The sequence below is a fragment of the Castor canadensis genome, chromosome 15 (assembly GCF_047511655.1).
Source record: "Castor canadensis chromosome 15, mCasCan1.hap1v2, whole genome shotgun sequence".
NCBI lineage: Eukaryota > Metazoa > Chordata > Mammalia > Rodentia > Castoridae > Castor > Castor canadensis.
Genome location: NC_133400.1, coordinates 31687774 through 31714650, shown reverse-complemented (window position 1 = coordinate 31714650; position 26877 = coordinate 31687774). Strand labels below are relative to the sequence as shown.

General features: G+C 36.2%; 2 protein-coding genes across 5 annotated transcripts in view; one reads left to right on the top strand and one right to left on the bottom strand.

The window, feature by feature from the left end:
• Positions 1-20589, bottom strand: part of Rpgrip1l (RPGRIP1 like) — a 103714-nt gene extending 83125 nt beyond the window's left edge. Inside the window, exons 1-6 of one of the 3 annotated variants that reach the window (XM_074055986.1) lie at positions 20387-20589; positions 17024-17115; positions 15098-15242; positions 11645-11943; positions 7906-8008; positions 6469-6612 (exon numbers count right to left, since the gene is read on the bottom strand). In XM_074055986.1, the coding sequence (XP_073912087.1) occupies positions 6469-6612; positions 7906-8008; positions 11645-11943; positions 15098-15242; positions 17024-17108 (776 nt within the window). In that variant the 5' untranslated portion in view covers positions 17109-17115; positions 20387-20589. The remainder of the gene's footprint in view (positions 1-6468; positions 6613-7905; positions 8009-11644; positions 11944-15097; positions 15243-17023; positions 17116-20386) is intronic. The other 2 variants (XM_020157660.2, XM_074055987.1) reach the window with 2 other exon arrangements.
• Positions 20590-20689: 100 nt separating this feature from the next.
• The window catches only part of Fto (FTO alpha-ketoglutarate dependent dioxygenase), a 391597-nt gene continuing 385409 nt past the window's right edge, over positions 20690-26877 (top strand). The window contains exon 1 of one of the 2 annotated variants that reach the window (XM_074055989.1): positions 20690-20845. In XM_074055989.1, the coding sequence (XP_073912090.1) occupies positions 20801-20845 (45 nt within the window). In that variant the 5' untranslated portion in view covers positions 20690-20800. The remainder of the gene's footprint in view (positions 20846-26877) is intronic. The other variant, XM_074055988.1, reaches the window with a different exon arrangement.

Here is a 26877-nt window from a genome sequence, read left to right as displayed (position 1 = left end):
ACTTTAAGAAGGTACACAATGAAATCACCTCAAACCTGGCAATCAACTCAACATTTACACATAGATGAAATATGGGAAAAGAACAGGGTGGAGGTGATAGATATAGAGGGAAGGAGATGTCACAAAAGCACGATGACGAGTGTGAGGAGGATGTTAGAGGCCAGAGGAAACTAGAGTCATTGCTAAGTGGCCAGTTCTAGACCTTGATGCCTATGGAGGCTGGCCTTATATTAGTCTTTTTTGAAGGAGAGATGTAAGGCCAATTTTATTAGCAATATTTAAGTGACCACCATATATTTTTCTGCCTTCTTCCACACATCGAATCTTCATTAAGATGACTTTCTAACAGAACATTGCACATTAAAAAATTTAATGAACTCTGACAGTCATACCAATTTGTACATGCTACATTACACATGGCGAAATAATTTGCAAACAGCTATCAAGCATTCTAATTAAGTGCTTTGTAAAAATAAATTTCTCAAAATTTTCAACAAGGATTCTGAAAAAAACAATTAAAATGGAAAATGCAGTTTCTTTTTCTTTTTTTGCTCTTTTTCATGATTTAAAATTATGATCAAATCTTCTAAAACTATGAGAAGAGCTGTTGGCCCATTTCTAGATTAAAAACAAACAGAAATAAATTAGATTTTATGTTGAAAAAAGTAATCCAGCACAACAACTTGTGTGCCAAGTTTCTCTCATATAATTTGAAACAGTCAAGCAATAAACTCTGAAAAAGAATTTCTAATGGAAGCCTTGAAAACTCTTGACTCCAGCTTTGCTACTGGGTGCCATAATAAATCCAGAAACTTAAAACCTCACATACACTAGACAGGAAAAAACTTTCAGTGGAGCTATGTAATGTATAATCTAATATGAAAGCTGAAGAAGCAAAAAATCTTTGCTACAGTGAAATTTTCATATATTTCATTCCTCAGGCTCCTCTCCTCTAGTCCCAGCAACATCTCATTCTATGCTACAGTAAGAAATATGAACGTGAAAAGAAGCCTCTTGAATTTTTGAGACTAACATGTTATAATACAGTATTTAACATCAATCATAACAAAAGGCTGTGTAACACTAAAGCTAGGCTATGAGATTCTGGAGAGTAGTTAGGTCAAATATTTACAAGATAAGATGGAGAAGATCTTTTTGAAAAATAGTTTTAGGTTGACTAAATCTAAGAGATAAGGCTGAAAACAACCTTAGGCTTAAAAAGAAACCTTTGGATTTTTTTGAACAGTGGCAGACACTCTGTATGGCATATTGCTGAAAGACATGTAGTAGGTCACTGATAGTTCTTAATAGAGATACATAGATAAAAACCACTAGCAAGGGTGCCACTTTCTAAAAAAAGTTTTTAAAAATTATTGTTGTACTGGGGATACATTGTGACATTTACAAAAGTTCTTACAATATATCATAGAGGGTACCACTTTTGAATAGGACTACAGAAGTCTGCTAGCATTTTGAGAGGAATAAGTATCATTAATATAGCCAAGAAGAGTATAGGAGATAGGTAAGAACTGTGTTTAAAACCTCTTGAGATCATGGGTAAAAACAAGGGTCTCTGATTTAAGATTGTATGCTGTGTATGTTTACTTGCCAGTGGATCATAACTTTCCTGTGGTGTTGGGTCAAATGATATTAAATTAGAACTCAGTATTTTCTTACTGTTACCAACCACAGGAATGGAGGGGACAGCTCTCTGGGGCTCTCTACATGTATATAATCACAAGTGTATGAAAATGGGGACACTCCTTAAGACCAGTTTAGGAAAGATCCTGGCTCAACCTTCTTAATATGACCATACTTAAGATCAAATTCAGTGGATCTCAACTAGAAATATACAGTAAGAGGAATGGGAACCTGGGACTTTTAGCCAATATTTCAAAAAGTCCAATGGGAAATAAAGTTTTACTGGCAATTAAGTTGCAAAAGTTAACTAAAGGTTTTGTATTTTTTTCTGACTTTTGTTCTATTATTATAATCCAGTGCAATAACAGAGGTTATCTCACAATTATCAGAAAGAATGGTTAGTATGACATAGGTCTTTGATGAATGTAAAATGAAAAAATTAGTTAAGAACTACAGATTGTTGAGTAGGACACAAGAGCTCTAGGAAGAAAACGTCTATTGTTTACAAAGTAGAGACCCATTTACCTATTTCATTATATTCATTTTACAGGTAGCTAACTAAGGCTCAGAGAAATAAAGAATTTGGCTAGAGTTCTTAAGTGAGAGAGCTGACAAATCTAGTTTTAAGAGCTAAATTTGTCTCACTCTTTTAAGTCGCTTTGTTCTTGTAAGGTGTTCTTAACTTCCCCTTCACTGTCATGTATGCACTAATATACTAGTTACTATTAATTGTGACAATTTCAGCGGTTTATTTTACTAATATTTTGATATTGGTAAAATATGCCATGCTGCTATACAGAAAAAATGCTATTTAAGACATCTAACAGACAAACTATTTCTTACAATATTGTAATATTAATAATAAAAACAAGGATAGGAGATATGGTATTTGGGTACAATAATTGTCACTGGAGAAATTCTAAGTTATTCAAAACAACAGTGAGAAAATGGTGAATGTATTTTTAAAAATGACAGCTGATACTCCCGCGTAATAATGTTTGCATGGTTATCCCTGGCCCCAGTTATCCTTCCATCAGAGAACCAGATGTGCCCTCTAAGTTATGGGGCAGGGCAATCAGGCAAATCCAAATTGAGGGACATTCCGCAAACAACTGTCAATGGACTGGAAAAGAGTGGGGGAACATTCTAGAATAAAGGAAACTTAAAAGAAATGACTATTAAATGCAATGCATGATCTTCAATTAGATCCTAGAGCAAAACAGTTACTAAGAAAGAATAGCTATGAAAGATACTGGGACAATTAGAGAAATTTAGATATGAACTGGGTATTAGGTGCTGCTCTATCGTTCATTGTTAAATGTTCTGAACAGCTGTTATGTAGGAGGATGTTCCAGTTCCTTGAAAACACTTGTAAGTGTACAGAAGTAGCAGATGTACCTAACTCTCAAATGAGAGAGTGGGGGGATGGAGGGAAAGGAGGAAGAGAGGGAAGGGAAGGGAGAGAGGGAGAGAGACAGGAAGAGAAAAGCAGGGAATAGGAGAGAGGAGAGGAGAGGCTTGAAGGGAGGAAGGGAAGGGAGGAGGAGGAGAAGGGAGGAGGAGGGGAAGGAAGGGAGGGGAGAGAACGGGGAGAAAGGGCTTGTGCACAAGCATTCAGAATGCAGAAATAGGCTGCTGTACCATACAGATATGCTAAGGGGTGAAAACTATGTGAATGTTCACCATACTATTCTTTCCAGTATTCGGTAGGTTTGTTGTCTTTCAAAATGTTGGAGAACTTAAGAGTGTTAGGAAGTAATCCTGTCTGTGCAGAGGGGAAAGAGTGAGTCCCTAAGGCCAAGCTGTTTCTTATAATGTGAAGCTGCAAAAGGCCTCTTGGTTTTAAGATTTGACAGTCCACTATCTGCCAAAAGGAAGAGGGCAAGTCACAGTGTCTGAAATACACATGGGTTAAATTTCCTCCTTTGGGACAAAATGACACTTACATGATTTTTAATTAAGAAGGTAAACACCCTAACATTTATTTTAAAAAAAACTTTAGTACAAACTAGTTACACATTTGGTAAGAGTGTAAATATTTTTGGAGTTGAAAAAGTCAATAAAAGGGAAAAATCATTCTGATTTTAATGTTTATGTACATGTGTTCACTGGTTACTGCTTTGCATTTAATTTAAGACTGCTCTTTTAATAAGCAGAAAATGTGCATTTTTATATTGTTTAAATTTTAATATGGATTTTTGTTCAAAACAACACAGACATTCAGGCTACTTGTAAATGATACAAGATTTTTCGCTAATGAGGCATTATGTAGAACATATGCAAAAATCACAACTCAGTCTTCCAAAATAGACCACAACAACAGGAAAAAACATGATTTTAATAAAAAAGAGCAGTACTGGGCTTTTACTTCAAAGCAATTAAGGGCTTTGGATAACCAAAAGTTTATGTCAAGCTGATGCCAAACCAAACTGGTCTATTAAACACATACTACGGAGAGTTTCTGTAATATTCTATGAAAGGGTTCTTTGCCATAAATATCAAGTACTGCCACTCTGAAGATTACAACTATGTTAGGTTCATGTTTGAGAACAAGGGGTCCAACATCCAGATCAGACTTCTAGAATTTCAAATCTGAAATAATGTATCTGTGAAAGAGAAGTTCAAATATGTTTTCCATTTTATGATTTTTCCCTACACTAACTTATACCAAATTTTATATTCTCTCCAACATTTTTTCAATAGTTTTCTATTAATCTCAAAATTGCTATTACACATAAAATTGAGTTACATGTTAACACATTTTAAAAAATGCCTTGAAGACCCTAATTTAAAATTATTTCTTCAGATTAAAAAACTCTATTTCAAGAAATAATATGCCATTCACTATAGATATCTTTCCTTCTAAGCAAATAACATGTAAATTTCCAGTTTTATAAAAATCAGTGAGGTAGGGAACAAACTGATTTCTTTCTTTGGCTTCTGAAATAAAAATTCTTTTGCCTATAATACTAATTTGGTTTTGGCTTCTAATTCTTGATATTACAAAAAAAAAAAAAAAAGATTTTTTGTTTGTTATGTGAATAATACAGCCCTAGAAGGCCTTACTTTAGTTTCTAGGGTAAACTCTTCTATGTGTGTATGTTGTTGCCTCTTGCTGGCAATATTTACAGCAGAAAAGCATTGTCCTTGTCTGTTACTCCATTTCTGCTGCTGCTCTATCCTATGATTGAAGGAATTTGGATCGCTTTTTCAGTTAACACTGAAATCTAGCTCTGAGATGATCATATCCATCTTATTGTTTGGGAACTTGAGAAATACAAAAGAGAAAGCACTCTCTAATACCTTGTGCCTAATGACTGACAGGGACAGGCCCCAAACTTGAGCGTGGTCTATATGATTTTTATATTTAGGTAATGTCTTAAGTATAGCTGATGGTAGTAACACCCTATTCAGTATTGGGTTCTGGTCCTCCAGCACTGTTCCTTATAAGGAATCATTTCTTGGTTTTTCAAGAAGTCTGAGTTCAAATCAGTTCTTCCTAAGGGACTATGGCTAACTCCTAGGTATTTAAGCTAGTTTAGAGCCAGGGTTCAAATTACATCCCCCAATTTAAATGTAATTCTCAAAAATATTCATGTTTCTTTTGCTCCGCACTTACGAGGGTATATAATGTTACTAGATATTAGAATTTCCTTACGTAATTTAGTTTTATACGTTACCTGTTTAGGTGTTATACTAATCTTTTAAATATAAAGCTTTTTATATATTTTTTAGTCCACTTTATTTTTCAAACAAGTCTGATGCATCTTTTCTTAGCTTCTTTATATATACTATGTAAGGTTAATTTGTTAAGATAGGTTTAAACTATGAATCTGAAATGAAAAGCTAGGAAATCTTACTTAGTTTTTCTAAATAAGAACCTGGCCACAATACATAGAGGAAATGAACTAGGTATAGTTTTAAAAAGATTAAGAGAGAAATGAAAGAGATACAACAACTAAATGCAATGTGTTCCAGTTCAAATGAAGGGTAGAAAGACATCTTTAGGGGACTTTAAATATGAACTGGCTATTAGATGATATCAAAGAATGGCTGTTAATTTTGTTAGGTGTGACAGTAGCATGGTGGTTTTGTTAAAAAATTCTTTACCAGAGGTACATAGTGAAGTGTTTATGAGGGGCACAACATCTAGCCAGGGCTAATTAATTAAAGACAATAAAGGTGCACGGATAGATAAAATAAGACTGATCAGGTGTTCATAATTGTTAAAGCTGAGTGATGGGTACATGAGGTTTCAGTATGCTACTCTCTGGTTTGGGGTATGCGCAGTGCCAAAAAAAGGAGGAAAAAAAGAGTAAGTCATGGTGGGGGGAGAAAAAGTCATGAAAGGAAGAAGATATTCAAGAAAAATACGGTCACTGGGAACCAGAAAATGACAAAGGATGATGTGAATGAAAATATTACACTTTATAAAATGTCAAAAATATAAAGGTGGCAAGGAAATTACTGATGGGTCTCATCACAATCCAAAACAATTAACAGATTTCAGTACAAACTTTGAGTAACAGGAGAGGAGGTGGCATCTTTTTGGGATCACAAACTGCTACCACAAATATATGCAACCATAAATTTGCTACCTTTTAAGGTTGAGAAATACCTTCCATAAGGCTTGACTTACACACACAGTATCCCAGTCCCTGAGTTCTTGTCAACCATACTTCTCTCAGTAGCTACAATCAAATGGTGTCAACTTCATGCAGTGTGGCAAGTTAATAAAGGAAACAAGACTAGATGAATTTATTCTTTTATGGCACATGATAAATTAATTTTGACTGTATCAATGTGATGTTTCTATTTTTAACATACCTTTGATCTGTAGCTTGCTGTTCACGAAGCTGAAGAAGAGATAACTCAATTTCATTTTCTTTTCTCCTTAACTGAGTTTTCAGAATCTCTGTCAAGTGCTCTAACTCTTCTATCTGGCCTCTCTGTGACTGAATAACATTTTCTCTGAAATAAAAAGCCTTTATAAGAATTTTATAGTTTGAGGAAAAATTTGTAGTATTTAAGATCAGTGCAAAGATAGTTCTTCATAATAAAGAACAAGCAAAATTTAAAATTTTTAGCTTAATTGCCTGCGAAAATAGTGAAATAGTAGCAGATTGTGACAATTTGGAAATTCCTATGGAGCAATTCAAGATATTGCTTTTTAGAAGATCAAAATGTTCAAGGTAATGGACTGGACTTTGGTTTGATTCAATTAAGTATTGACCACCTACTATATACTCTACGATTTGGACTTCAAATAATTTAAATGCCTTGTTCTTTCATATATGCAAAGCTGCCTCTATTACTGAAATTAACACTTCAGAGAGAGATGGCAGGAAATTTGCCAAACATAATTTAGAAGTCTCTGGCATGCATTTATCTCTTTCATGTCTGCAGTATTCCAGTGCAATGAGCCTCAGGAAACTGGTATGCACCCTGGGTTTTCACCTGATTATCAGATAACAAGATTACGTCTAGTCTTTGATTTTCTCACAGACTAATCATTACTATAACTGCCATTCAACATATTCAAAAGGAAACATTTTAAGCCTATATTATTCTTAAGCAACTATCTAAGGTATGATAGTATTTATGTCATGTTCTGTTTTCGCATTTAGTATTCCTTTATGATAATCCAGGTGAAGGCCTATAGATACAGTGGAACCTTATGGTTTGTATGTCTCACAGACACAGAAACCATGAGGCTTTGATTAACTGGGAAAGAAAGCTAAATATAGCAGAAGTAACTTTTTTGAAACCATGATAAAGAATGCAAGCACTGTAGAATCATGGGGAAACAAAATCTGAAATCCATATGTGTCTGATAACTTCAAACTTTTAAGCCATTTCTTTCTTTCTTACTCTTTCTCCCTCTAAGCCACAAAAATGGCTAATTGATTCAGGAACCCTCCCTCCCCCCAAAAAATTATCTGTTATTTTCTGGGAATGAAAATGTTGCCCCTAAAGCTTATATGATTAGACTATATGCCATCCCTTTGGTGGCAAAATTATAGTAAAATGACTATTCTATAAATTCTTCTATTGATGCAAGTTGGTTAAGTTGTTCATTTCCCTTATTTTACTGAAAACATGTCATATAATACCTGCTATTACTTCACAGAACTAGCTGTATTTTAGTGAAGCATATTATTTATACATAACCCAATTTTGTTTACAATAAAGGAAAGGGAGGGATGAAAACAAGACACAATCAATAAACAAAGTTCTAAAATGACCATGAAAAAGAATACATACAAATTTCTTATTTCTCCTCTGGCTTCTTCAAGTAAACTATTGTCATATTTTGTAAGCATGGGTTGTACAGTTTCAGCTATATCTACATCTTGGAATCTTATACCTGAAAATAAAGTAATAAAATATGACTACAGAAGTTGTTAGAAGAGAAAGAAACTCGATTGCTATCACAAGCATATTTATAATATAATAAAATCTCTTATTAAGTACTAAGACATATGTGTTCCATAACAGAGAATTAGAAATACACTGCCAGAGTGAATATTAGATTTCAGCCACCAGCATGCATTAAATAAAATGCAGCAACAAGTACTGCCCAGTTAACAGTTCTACTATGGGAACCAAATTACCTAGAAATAATTTGATTCAATTTAAGACTTAGAACTACTGCAGTAATTTCTGCAAGAAACATAGTTTTCAATTCAGGTCTGCAGAATATAAATTGAAGTATGAAGGAAAAAGTTTTCAAAAAGTTGACTATTTTTAGTGCTTCTATAATTTTTTCATTCTTTAAAATTTTTTTATGAGCATAATTTAACTGAACAAAGGAGTGTCATTGTTATATTTACATACACGTATACAATGTACTTTGATCAAATTCACCTGATATATACTACTTTCTTGACTCCCCTCCCTTCTTAACAGTTTTTAGTGTTTCATTATGTTTTTTTAACACATAAATATAATGTGTGTTACATATATATAATGTAATATTCACCCCCATCATCCTCTCCTTCCCCCAATGTTATTTTATTTTTAAGTTAATCATTCATATCCTCTACCTTACATGTTTAATTCAAAATGTTATGTTTCCTGTACTTAGTTTTATTATTCCACCTCACCAAGAAAATACATATTTAAACAAAGGTGATTTGAGGTAATTGGTCAACAGAATTCCTTTAAATAAAACATTTCCCTGCTGCACATAAATACCATTTTTCTTGTAAGAATAGTTATATGCCCCGGGTGTGGTTCATGCCTGTAGTCCCAGTACTTAGGAGGCTGAGACAGAAGGATTATTTGAGCTCAGGAGTTCAAGGATAGCACAGGCAACATAGTGAGACCCTATCTCTTAAAAGAAAAAAGTCATGCAATTTTATGGAAAGTCCCATTGTTAAAAATGAGACAGACTTAATTATGTGAACTATTTTACATCTGCAAAATAATTAAATTATTAGTTTAAGTAAAGAATGACATATCATGTAGATTTTTGAATGCAAAATCATCCTAGACATAAACATACAGAACAGATTCTGCTAAAAAGCTTAAAGTGAGAATCCTATTTTATCATTTTATTTCTTTGTCAGTTAAAATTTTATTTACCACATACATGTTTTGAAATATATATACATTGTAAAAATGAGAATTTTAACTAGAATAATTGAACTATTTCTTGCTCTTTCCATTATGTTCAGTATCTATTGCTATAATTTAGACTAAAGCAATGTTTAGGCAATGCCTAAAACACTTAAATAGTTTACTGTGCTAGAACTTGCTAGTTTTATTACTTGGGAAGTAATGCTAATTTTTAAGCTTTTCCTGTATCAGTCATGGGAAAATTGAACTTTAGAAGTAAAACTGAAAAAATACTCAAAACATATCTTAAAATTTAGTTTCATGGAGAGTTGTCAATAGCTATGTATTTATTTATTTTTTGAGATAAGGTCTCCCTGTGTAGCCCAAGTTGGCCTCAAACTCATGATCCTTCTGCCTCAACTTCTGTGCAAAAATCTTTGTTACACTGGTTCTTCATAAAAAGAATGTCTACATAACACATATCAAGAGTAAGCCAGTGCTTTCCATCCCAATGCACAGATTAGAGAACAGTATTCATACAACAGTTTGTGGGTAAAGGCTTTCTGTGGCCAGAGAAGGTGTGGTGTTCTCATCCAGCCCAAAAAGCCAAGATATTCCCTGACAAGTATGGCCTAAGTTCCACCCTCAAAGGCAGTCCTGAAGAGTCTACTAAGGCTGCTAACATATCAATTTCGGTAATAATGCCTCAGGTTTATTCAAAGTGATTAAGAATATACTCGCAACTAATTAAGGATTTGTGCAGCTTCCATGTCTTGGGTTCTATGAACAGTGATGAAATTCTGAATCAAATGTACATAAGGAGAAATTTAAGCTTTGTAGTCACGTTTTCAAAGACTCTGCTGCTCTGTGGCTACTTATTATTTATTCACTCATTTACTTATTTTACTCTAGGGAAACTTCTACTAATCTAATTTACTTAAATAGCAATTTAAACACTAGATTAGCTTGTCATTTTACTCTAAAATTTGGGTATTATTTTTTAATATGAAAGATCTTGCGCACCTTAGACATCATACTGCCCATTTACATTCCTGGATGGCAAAACTAAGATGCAGAGAGAAGTGAGTTTTTAGTTAAAATATATTAGCTATACTCCCCTGACCCTTTACCTGATCTGGTATTATTATCACCCCATTTTATAGATGGGGAAAATGAGACTGAGAGGTCAAGTGCTTGCCTCCATCAAAGAAGTTAATTGCACAATGTATTTTCTGATTTATAATTCATTATGCTTACTTCGATTATATTCAAAGTCTACTGCAATCTCACATAGCTAGGAGCAGCCAACTTCTTTTATCCTGCAGCTGCCTCCTGCCTGTGCAGAGGCTTTACTGACTTCAAAGGAACTCTATCTAAGGAAGAGATAGTGTTAACATTTTGATTTGGAGAGAAAACTACAACAAATTTTTCTCCTTTTCTGTTCATATGATGTTGTTTTCTTCCTCAATGAATTGAAACTAAAGTTTTACATGATTTTTTTATACTTCTGAAAGTCTTTGATCTTTACATGAAGCATATTCCAAACAAAAACTGATCAGAGCTAACATTTTATTTCCTTCTCTATTAGACGAAATTTTAAGAAGTTACTTACAATATTTATTTACTTTTAGCTCCATTATAGCAAGGTTGAGTGTAGAGAGAATTTAGGTGTGGTACTGAATCCTGTCTATAGAATTGTCTTATATCATGGATAGGTTTTATGCTATTCATTTTCAAAATGAAGAAAGTGACTGTCCTACGGTTATTTTTAAAGATGGAAGAGACCCTTATGGTCACTTACCTCAATTCTTTTTTTTTTTTTTCAATTCTCTTTATTTTATATGTAAAGAAAACTCAAATTGAGAATAATTAGGAGACTGTCCAAACTTACCATTAACTCAAACTCAACTCAACTCAAATTTCACTTAGTTTCATTCATATCTCTTAGTTGTATCAGTTACTAAACAAATTTGACAGTGACCTAGTGATTCTTAAAATATATGTACATATATATATATATATATATATATATATATACACTTTTTTTTTTTTCTTCTGTACTGGGGATTGAACCCAGGATCACCTGCATGCTAGAAGAGTGCTGTCCCACTTAAGTCATACCCCTAACTCCTTTTGTTTGTATTTTGTTTTTGAGCTATGGTATCACTGACTTTGCCTGGGCTGGCCTCCAACTCAAGGTCCTGCTGCCTTGACTTTCTAAGTAGCTGAGATTACAGATGTGTACCATTCTACCTGACTAATAACATGAACTTTATGATAAATACTATGATTTTATTAAAAGCAAGCCAAAAACCTACTTTTAAATTCGTTTTGAAGACACTTAAAAACATGAATAATACGGAAATAAAACTTTGTGTGCCTGTGTAAAACAATCTATCATTAATAGACTTAAGTTTATGATTTGATGTAAGCCTTGTTTTACCTTTCCTGGGACATTCCTGTAAGCCTGCATTTTCATTTGCTTTTCTACGGCCAGTGTTAATACGACACTGCACATAGTTGTACGGAGTTTGCCTGTAACCTTGGATTTGAAGTTGCTGTTTGGCTGAAATTAGTCTGTTTTTGAGGACTTCATTTTGTCTTTCAAGATCATGAACTTTCTCTTGAAGCTGCTCAATCATTTCTTCCATTTCCACATCTCGTCCCAGCCGCTTGGGGCCGCCACCAACCTGCTCGTATCTTTTCTTGTCATTAACTAGCCGTATTAACTTGGTGGCCATTCTAGGGAAATAATAAAAAGATGAAAAGGAATGTGAGAAGTCAGCATAAAATGCATTCTGTTGAAAGGAACATAATCACTGTGAAGACTTCAGTGCAGAACCTGAATAATAAATTTCAGGTTTTGATGTAACTATTACTGCCTGTGAAGAATCCTTTGATGATAATTGAAACCACTGGGCAACAATCTGCTTTATAGCACTGACAAATAACAGTTTCCTAAGGCTTATCATTTAAGGTTAGTAAAGAGAGGACACATATTTACTCCATATGTTCCTGAAATGCAATTTTTAACGCATGACCTTATATAGGAATTCTGTATGCACTTAAATGTAGTTACAGATTGTGGATGTGGTGGGTTACAGCTGCAATCCACAGTAAGTTAAAACTTTTGAAAGTGTGTTAAGAGTTGCAACATTCAGGTAATATACTCTTTTCAGTTTCTGTAGGACTAAGAAGTATTAAAACATAAATTTGTTAGAATTCATAGATGCACACATGTAAAGCTCAATGAAAATTTCAAAAGAAACCAAAATATGCCATTAAATGTTGCTTCATGCTCAAGAAATGTTTAATAGGAAATAATTAGATGTAAGAGTATCATTTTAATGCTACTTTTAAATTTAGACATAAATTGTTCTTTTCACATCTCAAGAGTTCATATCTTTGATTCTTTTAAGTTTTGATAAAAACTGGTTAGACAGAACAAAAGACAGAAAGGGCACATGGGGGTGATGTAATATACACGTACGGAAAACATGCCTGACAGTGAATGGAAAAATCTTGGCAGAACAAGAAAGAAAAGGTGGCTTTGATGAGACACAAGTTCAAGACTTTACAAAATCGGTCGCACATCTTCAATGGCTGATCCTAGTTTATAGTGAATCTATTTTTATAAAGACCCAGACAGAAGATTGAAAATAAAAACACACTTCATATTTCTTTAAATGGTGTTTGCTTTATTTTAGCATGGTTATGGACAGAAGCTTTTACTTAAGAGAACAAAAGTGAAATAAAAAAATCCTTAATAGCTTTGGGATGTCACAGAACAACCCCCCCAACCCTTTTTTTTTTTTTTTCCCCTAAGCAGAGTCCTCTGTAAATGCGGTAGTAATACATGTCTATCTACACTTCTGGCTACTCTGCCTACAGCATGTGGCATCAGGGAGAACTATGCATAACATAATCAGTTAAGATTGTTTTCTCTTTCCCTTGAGGCACATCCATTAAGCATGCTTTATAAGGGATATAGGATAATAAAAACCAAGATCCAAGAGTACCACAAACATTCTAGTAAAATAATCAATGGATTAGTTCCTCTTCTGCCTAATCCTGAGAATGATATATTATTGGGAAATGTGGCCAGGTATCATAGCCCAACAAAGTGTCACTCTGCCTTGCCCTTTAATGAGGTTAGGGTCCTGAGCCCCACCCATTGTCCTATTCATAAAAACAAGGTAGTTGTCCAAATGAGATGTCAATTTAAATATCTGACTCTCCTGTTATAGAAAGACTCTGACACAGAAATACAGATTACATTCGAAAGCAGTGTGCAGATTTAAAATGAAAAAGCAGTTACTATCTGAAGAAAGATCAATGAACCTAATTTTAAAGCAAGAGAAGCACATCAGTAGTGTCAGTCTTCACATGATGTTTAAGTAAACTCTGTCAAGAAATACAAGATTGTATTTGTCCAGTAATGGAAATTCTTTCCATTTGTTTGATTGATTTATGATATTAATCATCCATAGGTAATTTCGTAAAGTTTGAGTACTTATTTAAAAAGAGAATTTAGAAAATCTACACTTACACAAAAAGGAGTGCTACTACTTACATGTTAAGGATACTTGTAAAGACAGTTTTGCCTATGTGTCTGGGTCACTGCCAGTGGTGTAAGATTGAGAAGGAATTTAGAGCTTTGGGTCAAAAGTGTTCATTAGGTCGGTACACCATGGCTTAGAAAAATAAAATACCAGGAGGTTAAACATATCATAGGCTAGTGGTAGAGAGCTAAAAGAATACATACCTACAATATGACTCCTAGCCCGTACTTTTCCCATGAAACTACAAGGCTCATTATTAAGTTGTTTTTTTTATTTTTTGGCTAGGACAAATTACTAATGAGATCAAGGTTGTGGATTAAATTATTTTACTGATTAGGCTTACAAAGAAAAAATTGTTTAGGGGTCACAGACAATGCCACATTCTGCCTGTCTCACATGTGTGTGCTATTGGTTAGAAAGGGAATCCAGCAAGTCTTGAAAACAGCCATCATGATGACTCCAAAACCAACTTAAAGTAAAAGGTTTGCACTCAGCAGGTCGTGGGTTGGAAAAATCAAGTCCACAGAGTAGACAGTGAACTGGAATCACTTCTTTAGGATGAATTCTAAGTAGAAAAAAATCCTATCTTCTTTCTTCAATGGCTGTCTTACCTTTTCTTTGAAACTAGAACATGAATATAGACTAGCTCATGTTTACAAACGTGAATACATGTTGTTTCTAATGCCAGACCGTCAGAAGACAGAGTATTTTTAAATAAAGAATAAGAATTAAAGAATAACTACTCATAAGACATCATTCCTAATTTTTCTGCACAGAAATTAAAAATGATGTTTTTGCAGAAACAGTAGAAACCCTTTGAAATGAACACAGACTTGAGACTAACCCAAGCAAAGTTAAATATGTTCCAGAGACTGAAATGATGTTTTCATTAGAAAATCCAAAATCTTAAGGGAACAGGCATTCTAACAAGTTGGAATAATTACTTTTTAAAAACTTTCATTTTAAAATCATGACATGAAGGGAGTCCATGGAGACTTCAGGGTCTCATGAAAAAAAAAAAACAGATGCTTTGGCTATTTGCTTATTAAACTATAAACATTAAATCAAAAGTTATTTATAGATATGATACCCTCATGGCACTCTTAGCTATTAGCTCTTTTCTTTCAAATAGCAACTTCAGACATAATAAATATGATCTTTTTGGTTTATTATTCTACTTTGTAAGATTTTCCATTTTTAAAAATTCTATTTATTTATAACCTGACTGTTTCAGAAAAGATTGAAGGTGGGGTTTTCAATTAAGTTTATAAAAAAGCATATCCTCCAAACTTTACAGAGTCAAGAAAAAAAAGCTAAAAGCTTTTTATCATAACCTTTTAATTTTATCCTCTTGCTTGCGGGCATGCTGTTTAAGTAAAATGTTCTCATCATGCAAACGTAAAAATCTGTCTTCCAGTTCCTCTCGACTGACACGTGACACTGCCTGCCGAGACTTCATTGTTCGTGTTGTTGAAGTATCTGCAAAAATGTCAAAGTAATTAATTATAGGATTACTAAAAATAGTCTCTAAGAGTGATAACTATTGCTCTTAAAATAATCTCGACGCACTCAGATTTTCCTTTGTGGCCTACAATTAAGATTTCTTTAGAAAATGTTATAGCATTGTTCACACCTATGATTTAAGGTAAGAATTAACGTCTTTGTGATTTATACTTTATGTACAATATTAGGGATTTGAGTAACAATAGTATTCATGAAGAGGTATTTGGATAATCATATTTTCAGGATATAAGATGAAACACTGATTCAACAGACTATTCAACTTATATTCTGAATGTTGTAAAAACTAAAAGTCAGAAAAGTCAGATTACCTGGGCTGGGGAGGTAGCCCAGTGGTAGAGCACTTGCCAAGCATGAGCAAGGCCCTGGGTTTGAAGAAAAATAAATCATAGCATAGTATCTGAAAGTATTTATTTATTTATTTATTTATTCAAAGACAAGAGCTAGAAGAATTTGGTGAACATGGTCTGATTAAGATATTCTTCTGAGCTATGGGTGTCAGGTTAAACAAAATAAATTATAAAATTTATAAGGCCACTTAGGAATCCAGGTATGTAAAAAAATTTGTAAAACCAACCAAACAAACAAAAATCCCTAAAGTTAAAAAATTATTGTCATTTGAAAGCTTCACAAGTCATTTCCCTATGTTAATTTTATATTTTACGATAACTTTTATACCTTTTGGAAATGTAAATATATCTTTTTAAAAGATGCTTAGATTGTGTACTTTTTATATCATTGTGAAGTATGTCAATTTTCAATATCCTCCAATAGACACCAAGAACAAACTCTGAGATTAAAGTAGTATGGCTTCTTACTGAAGAAGAATTGCACTTATACAGCATCAAAACATAATAAATAGCTCTGCACACTTAAAATTATTTGTATCTAAATACCTGACACTCACTCAAACATCTAAAATAAAGCTTATACATTTTTACTTTTAATAATAGGGTATGTATAGTAAAATTTATCTTTTTCAATGAACGATACATCAACCGCCTTTCTGAGGAAATGTGGCCATTTATACCGTTCTGATTAAAAGGTGTGTGGAGAATCCTTAGTGGAATGTATTTTAAATCTCCAATCTTCTCAACAGCAAATTTAGTGGCATAAGGGTATGAATGGCACATTGTAGACTCAAATGTAAACACGGGTCCATGCTCTGCATTGTTCTGCGAAGCAGTTTTTTTTTTTTTTTTTTTTGTCAGTTTGAAAGTGCTCTTTAGCTCTACAGTAACGACTAAATGATAAAAGGATAAAGAAAACCTTTAATGTATATTAATTTGATTGGAAAGTCACTATCACTAGCATAAACAGGCCATTTTGGGATACTCTACTTGAAAGGCAAAAAATTTAAAATATAGCATTTCCTCCCATATAAAATTTAAACATAAAGAAATGTTTTAATGGTGAATGTGATTTAAACCAGGCAATTCAATTTGGAGGCTTGATACTCTATGTAGTTTCTACTGATGTGTGGAATTTTAAAAAGATGATTTATAACAATTCTTTATCAGAACAGAGGGGGATCTTGCATTTGCTATGAGCTGCTGATAATTGATGCATGCAGTAAAATACCATATGTGTTTTAAACTCTCCATCTTGTTTAGTCCAATCAAGAGCTATATAGTTACTTAAATGGTTTGGTTTGTATGAATATCAGAAATACTTTAAATTAAAAGTAAAGAAATCACTGATCAAAGTTCATAACTGTAATAAATAACAGGTGGTTATACCTTGTAACCCTCCTACTCCAAAGAGATTTAGACCTATATCTTTCACAGGCAGGTCTCCTGCAGTCTCATCAGTGGGACCAGACATGGCCTATCTGTGGAGAGAAGAAAATCCAAGCAAACTCTTTCCAAGTTATTACATTAACCATGCCATGGAATGAACCAAATAAAGTGAATAAGGGGCTAGAGCTTTAATGGACATCTTATTGCCCACATGTGCTGCTTGGAGAAGATGAAAGCTCCTATTCTAAAAGTAATACTGCATTCAATCATGGAGACTGTTTCTTTCAACAGTGTATATCCTATAGTTTGCTTAGGAAATGAGGTAAGATTAGCATTCTTCCCTTTCTTTTCTTATTCCTCTATCTGAAATAAAACCAAACTTCCAAACTTAAGAAATATCTCTTCTCTATTCCCACTTCTCTTCACAAAGAAAGCATGCATCCTGAAAAACGCTTAAGTCAGGAACTTGATTCAATTGGTTATTCTATCATTAATAGCTGGCCAAGTCATGTAACCTCTTTGAGTTTCAGTTCCTTCGTTCTAAAAATGGAGCAAATACCTATCTCACAGAGTTATTCTTTAAGTGAGATGACAAATCAAAGGCACTTAATAAATATGCCTAGGATGACACAGTACCAGAATATTAATTTTCTGCTTGATGAACAATGAACAGGTAATTTCAAGTTTTGTGAAAGAGGTTTAATAAATCTGAGGCAGGCTAAAGTAGGACAAATTTGGGACTCACAGAAGAAAATACTGCATCTTAGATTAACCATGCTTTGGCTCAGGAACCATTCTCACCTGGCTGGGACCACACCCATGCCCCTCCCCATTCGTTCATTATTGGGTGGGAATCTCAACCACCTTCACCTGGTCTGGAACTGCCCATGCCCCTTCCCACTCATTGATTATTGAATGAGAATCACCTGGCTGCCCCTTTCCACACGTTATCATAAGTTTTAAAAGCACCTGAAAGGTAGAAACACACTCTCTCAGCTTCCCCCTGAGAAATACCTTTGTATTTCTCTTCCTTAATTTTTAATAAACTCTCTTTACACCCACATGTCCTGCCATGAATTCTTTCTGGTGTGATAAGAAGAATTTGGAATTCTTTTGATCACAGACTGCACCAGTGCCGTTAACAAATTGACTGTTTTTGTTGTGCCCTGGTACAGCTCCCAGCGATTAGCTACCTGAACATACAAGGCCACCCAGCTAATTCTAGTATTTTAACAGGCTCTATTCTTTACAGAGAAGTACCACAGTTCAGAAAATGTCCAGTATGCAAAAAAAATTTTATATTTCCATGTCACTCTACCTAGAAAGTTAAATGCAAACAGGTAATAAAGATACCCTAAGGCAGAGGTTCTCAAGTTCTAGAATTTTAGTTCTAGAATGTGAAGACCAAGAAAAGTAGCAAGCATATTCATCTTGTTTACTGAGGCTGGCACCGAGTTTGTTGCATTCGGTAAATAATTGAAGATGAAGGGAACAGGAGGGAGTGGGTCTGGAAACCCAAAGGAGACTTGCAAAATTTTGTATGTACATGGAATATCTTTTAAAGAGAAGGTTTATAACTTTCATTATAACTCATAAAAGGGCAGGGTGCTGGTAGCTCACTCCTGTAATCCCAGCTAATCCAGAGGCAGAGATCAGGAGGACTGCAGTTCAAAGCCAGCTGGGGCCCCTATCTCCAAAAAATCCATCACAAAAAAAGGGCTGGCAGAGTGGTTCAAGTGGTAAGAAAGCCTGCCTAGCAAGTGTGAGGCCCTGAGTTCTAAACCCCAATGCCAAAAAAAAACCCCCCAAAAAACAACTCATGAAAAGGTGGCTCACGCCTGTAATCCTAGCTACTCAGGAGGCAGAAATCAGCAGGATTGTGGTTCAAAGCCAGTCCAGGCAAATAGTTTGCAAGACCCTATCTCAAAAAAAAAAAAAAAAAAATCACAAAAAAGGGCTGGTGGAGTGGCTCAAGGTGTAGGCCCTGAGTTCAAACCCCAGTACTGCCAAAATTTTTCTGTGACAGAAACATCTAGCACACAAATACCTGGGAGATCAACTACTTCTTTAGGTCCATTTTAACATGTAAATTATCAAGAAGTTTAAACAGAGGCTCTCTGTGAAAATTACTTTTCCATGAGAAAGTTAAGGTGGATTTTATAATAGTGATAATGTGTAAAGATGGTGGTGGTAACATTCATTGAATGCTTACTACACTTAAAACAGGTACAGTTTTAAGTGCTATGCTTAATTAAAAAGGGGTAAGATTTATACAATTGAAGAGAAACCAGAGTATGCTCTACTTCATTCACTGAAGTAGATTCAAAATCTCCCAATATCCTGTTTGTGACTCAAATGATTCCTGCTGCACAAATGAGGAAGCTGAGGCACAGATTATCCAAGGTCACCCATGGAGGAAACATATCTGGTGATGGTTTTGGTTCTCATAACTGAAAAGGAGATGTGCTACTGGCATCTGGTGGGTAGATGCCAAGGATGAGACTAAACATTCTATAGTGCATATGATCCTAGACAATGAATTGTCTGGCCCAAAATAGTAAATAGTGCAGAGTTTGAGAAACCGTGCACAATGCTGCTGTGCCTCTATAGCACCATCTCATGCTCTCCCTCCTTGCTCACTAGGCTCCACTTCCAGTGTTTCCCACTTTCCTCAAGCCTGTCATATCTTATCTTCTGCCAGCTTTTGCATTAGCTGGCTCCTCATTCTTTGGAGCTCAGTCCAATTGTCACTTCCTTATATAGACTTCCCCTGTTACTCTTTTTCCCAATTTCCCCATGGCTTACGTCTTCACAGCAATAGCGTATAAATACCTTGAGATGGGTATTGGTCTTGTTCACAGTTGAGTGGAACAGTGTCTGCCACACGGTGAATGAATGAATGAATATACGAATACCAAGCACTGAGACTAAAATAGTACAAAGACTGCCTTTATAGCATTATCAGGTTATAGCAGTAGTCAGACGATAAATTAATAAAGTTAAGAATAGGCCACTCGGGAGGCCTACTGGTTTAAAAACCAATTCTGAATTCAGGGCAACGGAGTGAACGGTGTTTGTGACCTTTTACTTGAAGCTTTTGGAGAGGAACGGGGACTCTCATCAGTTAGGATTTACGGGTGGGATATAAAACTTCAAATAAGTCCTGGGCGTGGGGATAAAGGGCGGGATGTGAAGCAGGCCTGAGAAAGTGGAGGCGTCCCGGGGCCGACCTGCCTTTCTCGCTAGAACTCCAAGGCCTTCTCTAGACCACAGAGAGGAAAAACACCCCAGGCTCCTGGCCCGTGCAGCAGAGCGAGGGTCCGCCAGCCTCCATCCACCCAGTTCCTCTCCCACAGTACTCACCGCCACTCTCGTCCGGCCGCTAGCTACCGTTGCTATAGCGCCGACGGCGTTCGGCGCGTCTGGCCCAGAGGAGCACGGGAAAAACATGGCAGGCTCTGTTGCCCCCTGGGAAATGAAGTTCTCCTTGCCCCTCGCCTCGCGCCCCGACCCCGGCCGCCGCCGTCAACACCTTCAGGCTGGTTGCGAAGCAAACTACGCTCTACCCCAGCTGTTGGATCTGGGAAATTCGGCTCTTAAGCTCGACGCGCGCTCGGCCGTCGCGCCGCAGTGCTTCCTGGGAGTGGTAGTTTTTGAGGCACTGAGGGAGAATGTTGCCGGGCGGGAGCACGACGTTGAGAGAACTACACTGGGGAGGCGGGTCCAAGGCAAGGGATTTACGTGGTTCGCGGAGGCGAAGGCGGCTTCGGTGGCAGCATGAAGCGCACCCAGACCGCGGAGGAACGAGAGCGGGAAGCTAAGGTATGTCGGCCTTCCTGCGGCCTGGATTCTTCCCGCGCGGGTTTACTAGAGGCAGAGAACCCAAAGGGCTTGCTTTGATGGGAAGCGGATGCACCGGGTTAAGCCAAGGGATGACAGGGCCTGGTCTGCAAGGGACTTGTAGAAATGGGGGTGTGTGTGCTGAAAATTCGTGTTGCTCAGCGTGCCGGCTGCGTCCTTTTGGATCAGCTGGGATCGAAAAACCAAGACACGCATGTCGCTGTCCTGCTTTTGCACAGATTTCTTGGCCAACCTTGTAGCCAACCTTTGCCTCAGTTTACCGGACTCCCAGATGGCTGTGATCACCCCAGCTGTGCTTTCTCTTTCTGTAACGGTCTCTGAGGATTGAGTTGCTTAGATGAAATATCTGTGCGGTCACATGTGTTTATTTGGCATAGTTGTCTCAGTGGGTAGCTGACATACTCTGTGTCTTCTGTAAATACGAGTCTTTGACTGCATTCCTATTCTCTGCCTTTGCTACTCAACTTCTGGTGGTTGCCATTCCATGGGATGTCAATAATAGTAGTATTGACCATTTGTTATTTATTGCTTACCAACATTTATTACGTGTCAGGTACCTGCCTTAGGTGCATAATATAGCATTTCATTTATTATCATAGCAGGTTGCAAGGTAGGTATACAGATGTGTTTCACAGATGAAGAGTTGAGGTTCAGAAGAATTGAATCTCATTCCCAACGTTGGGGCTTATGGATTTGTCTGAATATAGAATCTTCCCACCTTTTTTTTTTTCATCTCCACTACCTTGGACCAAGCTACTATTAGTTCTTCAGTGGACTGTTGCTGCAGCCTCCTTACTGGACTGCATTCACTGCTTCCTACCTCAACTCCTCTGTATTCTTCTTCTTTCTCCAGCAACCTGTCTCTTCTTCACACTGGAGAAAGTTATTTGTTTAGAAATTCAAATCTAATAATGTCCCTTTCCTCCCTACTTGGCCAACCACCTGTTTAAAACTGTCAACACTTTCTGATGCTCTTAGATAAAAACAAAACTTCACATAGCCTGAAAGATCCTTCATGGTCTGGATCCTGTCAGCATCCTCAACCTCACTGGACACTGCTCTCTGCATTGCAGTCACCACAAGGACCTTTATACATGCTATTTGGTATCTACTCTATGTTAGATATTTGTTGGCAATGAGGATCACTGGTCAATAAAAGAGTATAGTTCTTGCTGTCACAGACTTCAGTCTTACAAATGAATCTATTTTAGGGCAGTACACCTAAGGATTTAAAATCAAATCTGAACTAGATGTGGTGGTATGTGCATAGAATCCCAGCACATGTAAGGCTAAGGTAGGAGGATTTCGAGTTTGAGGCCAGCCTGGGCACCTAATGAGACTCTTGTCTCAACCCCCTTGTCTCAACCAATTTCAAGTTGGTTGTCTCAAACCAATTTCTTTTGACCTTTATTTAAAATTAGTTTACTTATGAAATACCGGCTAGAACAAATGCTAGGCAGTTGTCTTAAGTCTTAAATAGAAATACTCAATTGTGATGAATTACTGTCTTTTTCTAGTCAACTTTGTTGAGGTATAATTTACATGCAGTAATTTGCAGTCATTTCTAGTGTACAGTTTGGCGAGTTTTGACAGCTGTATATACCTGCAAAACTATACCACCGTTGTCATGGAGAACATTTCTGTCCTTTCTAAAAGTTTCCTCTTGCTCATTTGCTGCCAGTCTCTCTATCTTGGCCGCTAGGTAACCACTGAGGCATTTTCTGTCAGTATAGATGAATCTGTATATTCTAGAATTTCATGTAAGTGGAAGCATAGAATTTTTTTTCTCATTCAGCATAATTTTTTAAAGCTCCATATGTTATTGCATTTATCAGTAATTTGTTACTTTTTTCTTGCTGAGTAATAGTCTACTCTGTGAATCTATCACATATGGTTTTTTAATCCACCTGTTGCTGGACATTTATTTGGGTTGTTTCTGGTTTGGAGCTGTTGCAAAGCAACATGTACATTCTGTTTTCATTTCTATGGGGCAATGTGCTCATTTGCAATTATTTCCCATTTCCACCCTCATCCCTTGGCAACCACTAATCTCTTTGTTCTCTTGATTTACTTTGTGTGGACATTTTGTACAACTGAGATTATACAATATGTGGTCTTTGTGTTTGACTTCTATCATCCAGCCTAATGTGACTGGGGCTCGCCCGTGTTGTAGTGTGTGTCAGTACTTTGCTCCTTTTTTTTCTCTAGTAGATAGTTCTCAAATACCTGTATGCAGGTTTTATCTATTCACCAGGTGATGGACATTTGAGTTCTTTCTACTTTTTGGCTATTGTAAAAAATGCTACTGTGAGCAGTTGCATCTTAGTTTATGTATTGACATATAGTTTCATTCTTCTTGGGTATATACCTAGGAGTAGAATTGCTAGTCATAAGGTAAATCTATGGTTAACATTTTAAGAGACTACCAAACTGTTTTCCAGTGGGGGTGATCTCGTTTATGTTCCCTCCAGCAGTTTTGAGAGTTACAGTTTCAACTTTGTCCACACTTGTTATTATCTGTCTTTTTGATTGTAGCCAATAGAGTGAGTGTGAGGTGGCTGCCCTATTTTCTGTTCCTACCAGCAATTTTGTGAGTTACAATTTCAAGTCCTTGTTGACACTTGTTATTGTCTGTCTTTTTGATTGTTGCCATATAGTGAGGGTGAAGTGATGTCTCACTGTGGTTTTGATTTGCATTTCCCTGATGACTAATGCTGAGAATCTCTTCATATGACTAATGGGCACAAGTATATCTTCTTTTGTGAAGTATACAAAGTCTTTGCCCCATTTTTTTTTTTTTTTTGGTTGGGTTGTTGAATTTTTAAGCTTTGTGAGTTCTATATATTTTCCCCTACCCATGTTGCAAACATTATCTCCTATTCTTTTAGTTTATGTACGGTCAAGGTCCAGGTAATAAATATTTCTTTTTATGATTCATGCTTTTTGTGTCACATCTATCTCAAAGTTGCAAAGATTTCTTGTTTTTTTAGATTAAACTTCGACATCCCTATAATACGTAATTTTTCCTTTTTTCTTTGGAGTAACTTAGATTATATTTTCTTTTTATTTTGTTTTTTTGAGAGAAAGTCTTGCTATGTAGCCCAGGCTGGCCTGAACTCACGATCCTCCTGCCTCAACTTCTCAAGTGCTGGGATTACGGCTGTGTACCACCATACCTAGCCAGATTAGTATTTGATGGCCTGAGTTAGAACCACGGTTGTACTATTTTCCTTGCTTTTGGGTTGTGGAGTGTATTCCCTATGCCTCAGTTTCTCAGAATGGCTCCTTCTGCAGGTAACTATGTGGCCCCAGTGTGATTAAGGTTATCCACTAAGCCAGGGTTGGAGTAGATGTGGCCTACATGGGTAAAGATGGTGGATGAAGTCCCATGGAACTGGCTGGCTGTCCATGAAAGATAATCATGGGAGTAGGATATGGTACCTAATACAGTCTAGGGTGCAGAGTCATGGACTTTCTTCCTTAGAAAGGCTATTTCACTGGACGTGGGGGGGTGGGTGGTGAGTTCATAGATTATCTTGCTAAGGAAGATCTATTTAAGGTGTATCCTTGTGAGAGGCCTGGAACCTCTTCAGAGACTTTTTAGAAATAATAAAGTAGTTTCATTAGTCACAAAATAAGAAGGTATGGGTGTTGAATTCCAAGTTAGCTTCAAAGATTCTTAGGCTAGCTTAGGTTAAATCATCCTCTTTAAAAATATTGAAGTAGAAATAGTTTGTTACTGAAATGGTTTTACACTTAATGACGTTGAATAATTTTAAGTAATGTACATTTTTATCAGTGAGGGAAAATATCCAGAATAAACTAGTTGTTTTCCATGAAATCATTAAAATCATCTCCTTTTGGTAGCTGTCTTAATGTCAATTAACAAAATAAACCTTAAATTATAAGATTTATTGAGTTATAAAAGTAACAGCTCAATAAAAGAAAGTTTGTTATTTATATATGTGTCCTCTGGGTCTTTTTCACCATATTGTATATTTTCTGATTTGGCTTTTTTTTTTCACCCCCCCTGCAGTTCTGGGGTTTGAACTCAGCCTTGTGCTTACTAGGCAAACCCTCTACCACTTGGCCCATTCCCCAGCCCTTTTTGATTTAGTTAATTTTCAGATAGGATTATAGATATGCACACAAATTTATTTAATCATAGTTTACTCTGACATGGGAAGTTCAGGATGAAGATCCAAAGTCCCAGGGAAAACTATCAGTATTTATACCAAGGGTGGATGAAGAATGGACAGTCATATAGAAATGTGATTGGATTTTTTAAAAAAAATTACAGTATTAAAGTATTTAAAAAATTTTTATTAGGATGTATTTATTGTCTGGGGGATTCATCATGGCAATTTCAAATAGGTTTATAATGTATGTTGGTTAGATGGCCCGTACCATCTCCCTTGCGACCTCCTTCCCGCCCCACTTAAAGCAATTGCAAGAGGTTTCATCCTTCTATTTCATATATGCATATGAAGCCCATCACTATTGCACTTTTAATGTGATATGATAGACCAGAGTGGGGAAAACTCAGAAAGGGCTGTCTGCTAGACTTCTTGGCTTCTCTGTATGTATTCCTTTTTCTCAGGTATGGGGCAGGACCTTTTTGAAATGAGGGTCTTATGATCTATCAGACAAGCTAAGTCAGAGAATTTCTTTTTCTTTATGGCCCATGTATACACATAAGGCAGGGGTAGATTAGAGAACTACTTTTAAGCTTTATAGCAGAGGGGTTCAAATTACTATGACCTGTCTTGAGGAAGAATAATCTTTGGTTCTGACTGTCTTCCATGAGCTATGTCTGAAACATAGACACTCCTGTAACTTTCTGAAGTGTCCAAGCTACACCAGTTTTTTTGGTACTTACTTGCCAAGTACTACTGCTTTTGCTTGATGGCTGTGAGCCAACTGGCCCAAAGAGTTAATCACTAATATTAACTTAGCTCACACGATTTACAGCAATGTAGAGGTTACTGGATTGATAGGCAAAGATTAAAACAGCTTCAGGGTTCAAATAGGCCTTGCTGAAGGCAAGGGCAGAGAGCTGGGTACAAATGCAAAGAGATTTATTGCACATGGTTAGATAAGATACTAATAGAGAACCCAGTCACAGAGCTAGTTCAAGGCTCAGAGCTGATTTTCAGAGCAGAGTTGATCAAGTCAAGCAAGGGAGGCTGGAGCTGAGCTGAAGCCCTTGACTCTGAGTTTGTTGCCTATGGACTGGTGACACATGCACCAGATGGTCTGATGATAGGTCCGTGTGTGGATGTGTGTGCTGGATCCCAATGTTTAGGTGCCCCTACTTTATATGATCCAGGAGAGGGGTTGCATCATTCCTTGGTCTGGTTCATTTTTCTAATACAGGTTTGATATGCACACATGACCATGTGTTCCTAATTTAGTTTGATAAGTTCACAGGTGGTAATCTTTTATTTATATAAGTAAGTTATTTAGCAGTCTACCCCATGGTTTGTGCTGGACAGACGGTAGTTGTTTACTTACACACGCAAGATGCAAAATCATTCTGTCTCAGCATTTACATCCAATATGCAACAAACTGCTATTTTATAAGATGGAGTCACACAGGGCAAAGTACAGCCTGATAACTACTGTTTAGACAATACTGAGTAACTGTGGAGCAGTGTACAGCCTCATCTCCGCACTGACTCTCTGTAGGAGAGGAGGAGCAAGGGATGAAGGCAGAAGAAGGTTGGAGAGACTTTGGTTCTGAGGCTGCTTTGAAGCCTTCCGGTATCCTTCCAACGTTCCAGTATCCTTAGTTCTGAGTACTCGGTCTGCCAAAACACTCCACTTTGGGATATTATTTTCTAAGTTCCAGCATTGCCTAGAGGCTGCCAGGTCTCATTAGCATATGAAACATATTAATATTAATATAATAAAATATAATATAAAAATATACTAATATTAGCAAACTACACATACTGTGGAGATTCCAGTGGTTTAAGAGTTGTGTGTCTGGG